This window comes from Papaver somniferum, unplaced genomic scaffold (assembly GCF_003573695.1).
Source record: "Papaver somniferum cultivar HN1 unplaced genomic scaffold, ASM357369v1 unplaced-scaffold_13954, whole genome shotgun sequence".
NCBI classification, from domain to species: domain Eukaryota; kingdom Viridiplantae; phylum Streptophyta; class Magnoliopsida; order Ranunculales; family Papaveraceae; genus Papaver; species Papaver somniferum.
Window position 1 is genome coordinate 1 of NW_020623217.1, and position 1448 is coordinate 1448.

Below are 1448 nucleotides of genomic sequence, written 5' to 3' on the forward strand. Positions count from 1 at the left end.
CTGGTTCATGGAGTAGAGGCCAAAACATCCTTTATGTGCATTCTGATATAACTGGTGGTGTGCTTCTGAATGGTGTTCTGCATTGGTTAGGTGAAGCTGTACACTGGTCAGGTGATACGGCCACTCGTGAAAAAACTATAATCTCCTTTGATATTAACAGTGAGAAGTTCATTGGTTTACCACTTCCTGAAGAAACTATGAAATGCCCAGAAGAGATATTTGATGTCCAAGTGCTGGGAGATTCCCTTTGCTTAATTTGTGGTGTCCGTAACGTTCATGTTGATGTATGGGTTATGCAAAATTATGGTGTGAGAGAATCTTGGACAAAGCAATTCACCATTACCCAAGAAGGAATGACTGAAGAACCCCGATTATTAAAGTTCTATGGCTCTGTTAAAGATAGTGAGATTCTAATACAGGTTGGTGAACGTCTCGGTTTATACGACCAAAAGAATGATAGCGTTAGGATCCTAGATATAAATGGCATAAATGATGGTAATTTTTTCTCGGAGAGTTACGTGGAGAGCTTAGTTTCGGTGAGTTCAGGTACTTATATGGGTACAACGGGGAAAAAACAGTCCAAGGATGCTATTGAAATTCAAGATTCTCACTCGAAGAGAAACACCAAAGTTACAATGGAAGAAGCTGCAGATAAAGAAGCGAAACGCAAGCATAATGAACTACTAGATGAAAGTAGTAGCAGTTCTAAAAGAAAACGAGCATCTTATGAGAACAAAGAATTGGATGCCGTTAATTCTTCTCTTGGTGATGCTTTATTTGTCAACGTATAAGTTTTACGTAGTGGAAGACTCTTTTATTGTTGGTGTTTGTTCGTTCTATTAGTGTTTATTATGATATGCACTCCAGAATCTTATTGTCAGTTTTGATCGATTTGCCATGGTTGTTTGATCATTTAGCTTTGTGAGGAATAGCTTCATCCTGTTTCTTCGGTATGACCAGTTTGGCTATACCCGCAAATCATGGCATTCCATGAAACAACATTTTTCAGTAGGTGTACAGTTCAACATAACTACATAAGCAATCTAGGAAACACACTAATGGCATCTTTATGCCGATCATCTTTTGCAAGCTGACCCAATTATTTGTGTGGCTGAAACGATATCTGCTCAGGCGTTTCGACTTTTCTTGAAGTGCACTAAAAACGCATAGAAATGCCCCCGTTTTTTACACCGACTATATTTTCTTTTAGTGCACCAAAAATAGTAGCACACAAACTCGTGCATTGGGTATTAGGATTACAAGCAGCGTACTAGCCAGTTGTTAACAATTTGGGTGTACGGTTCCCAAATTGGTGCTGCTTGAATCAAACATAAGCATTCTTATTACAAGTTCTCCACGAATTGGCTTTGCTTCTCTATAACAAATTCTGTGTCAGAAAATCTTCGATCAAACTTTTATGTGTCAGGCAACTGCATTTGTGGCAGAAT

The 1448-nt window shown here is 38.7% G+C and overlaps 1 protein-coding gene across 1 annotated transcript; it reads left to right on the plus strand.

Moving 5' to 3' along the window:
* Positions 1 to 90: 90 nt before the first annotated feature.
* On the plus strand, positions 91 to 791 carry LOC113335351 (F-box/kelch-repeat protein At3g06240-like; the record flags this gene model as incomplete). Its single annotated transcript, XM_026581427.1, has 1 exon — positions 91 to 791. A coding segment is annotated over one exon (701 nt), but the record flags the coding sequence as incomplete, so codon positions are not given.
* Positions 792 to 1448: the final 657 nt, after the last annotated feature.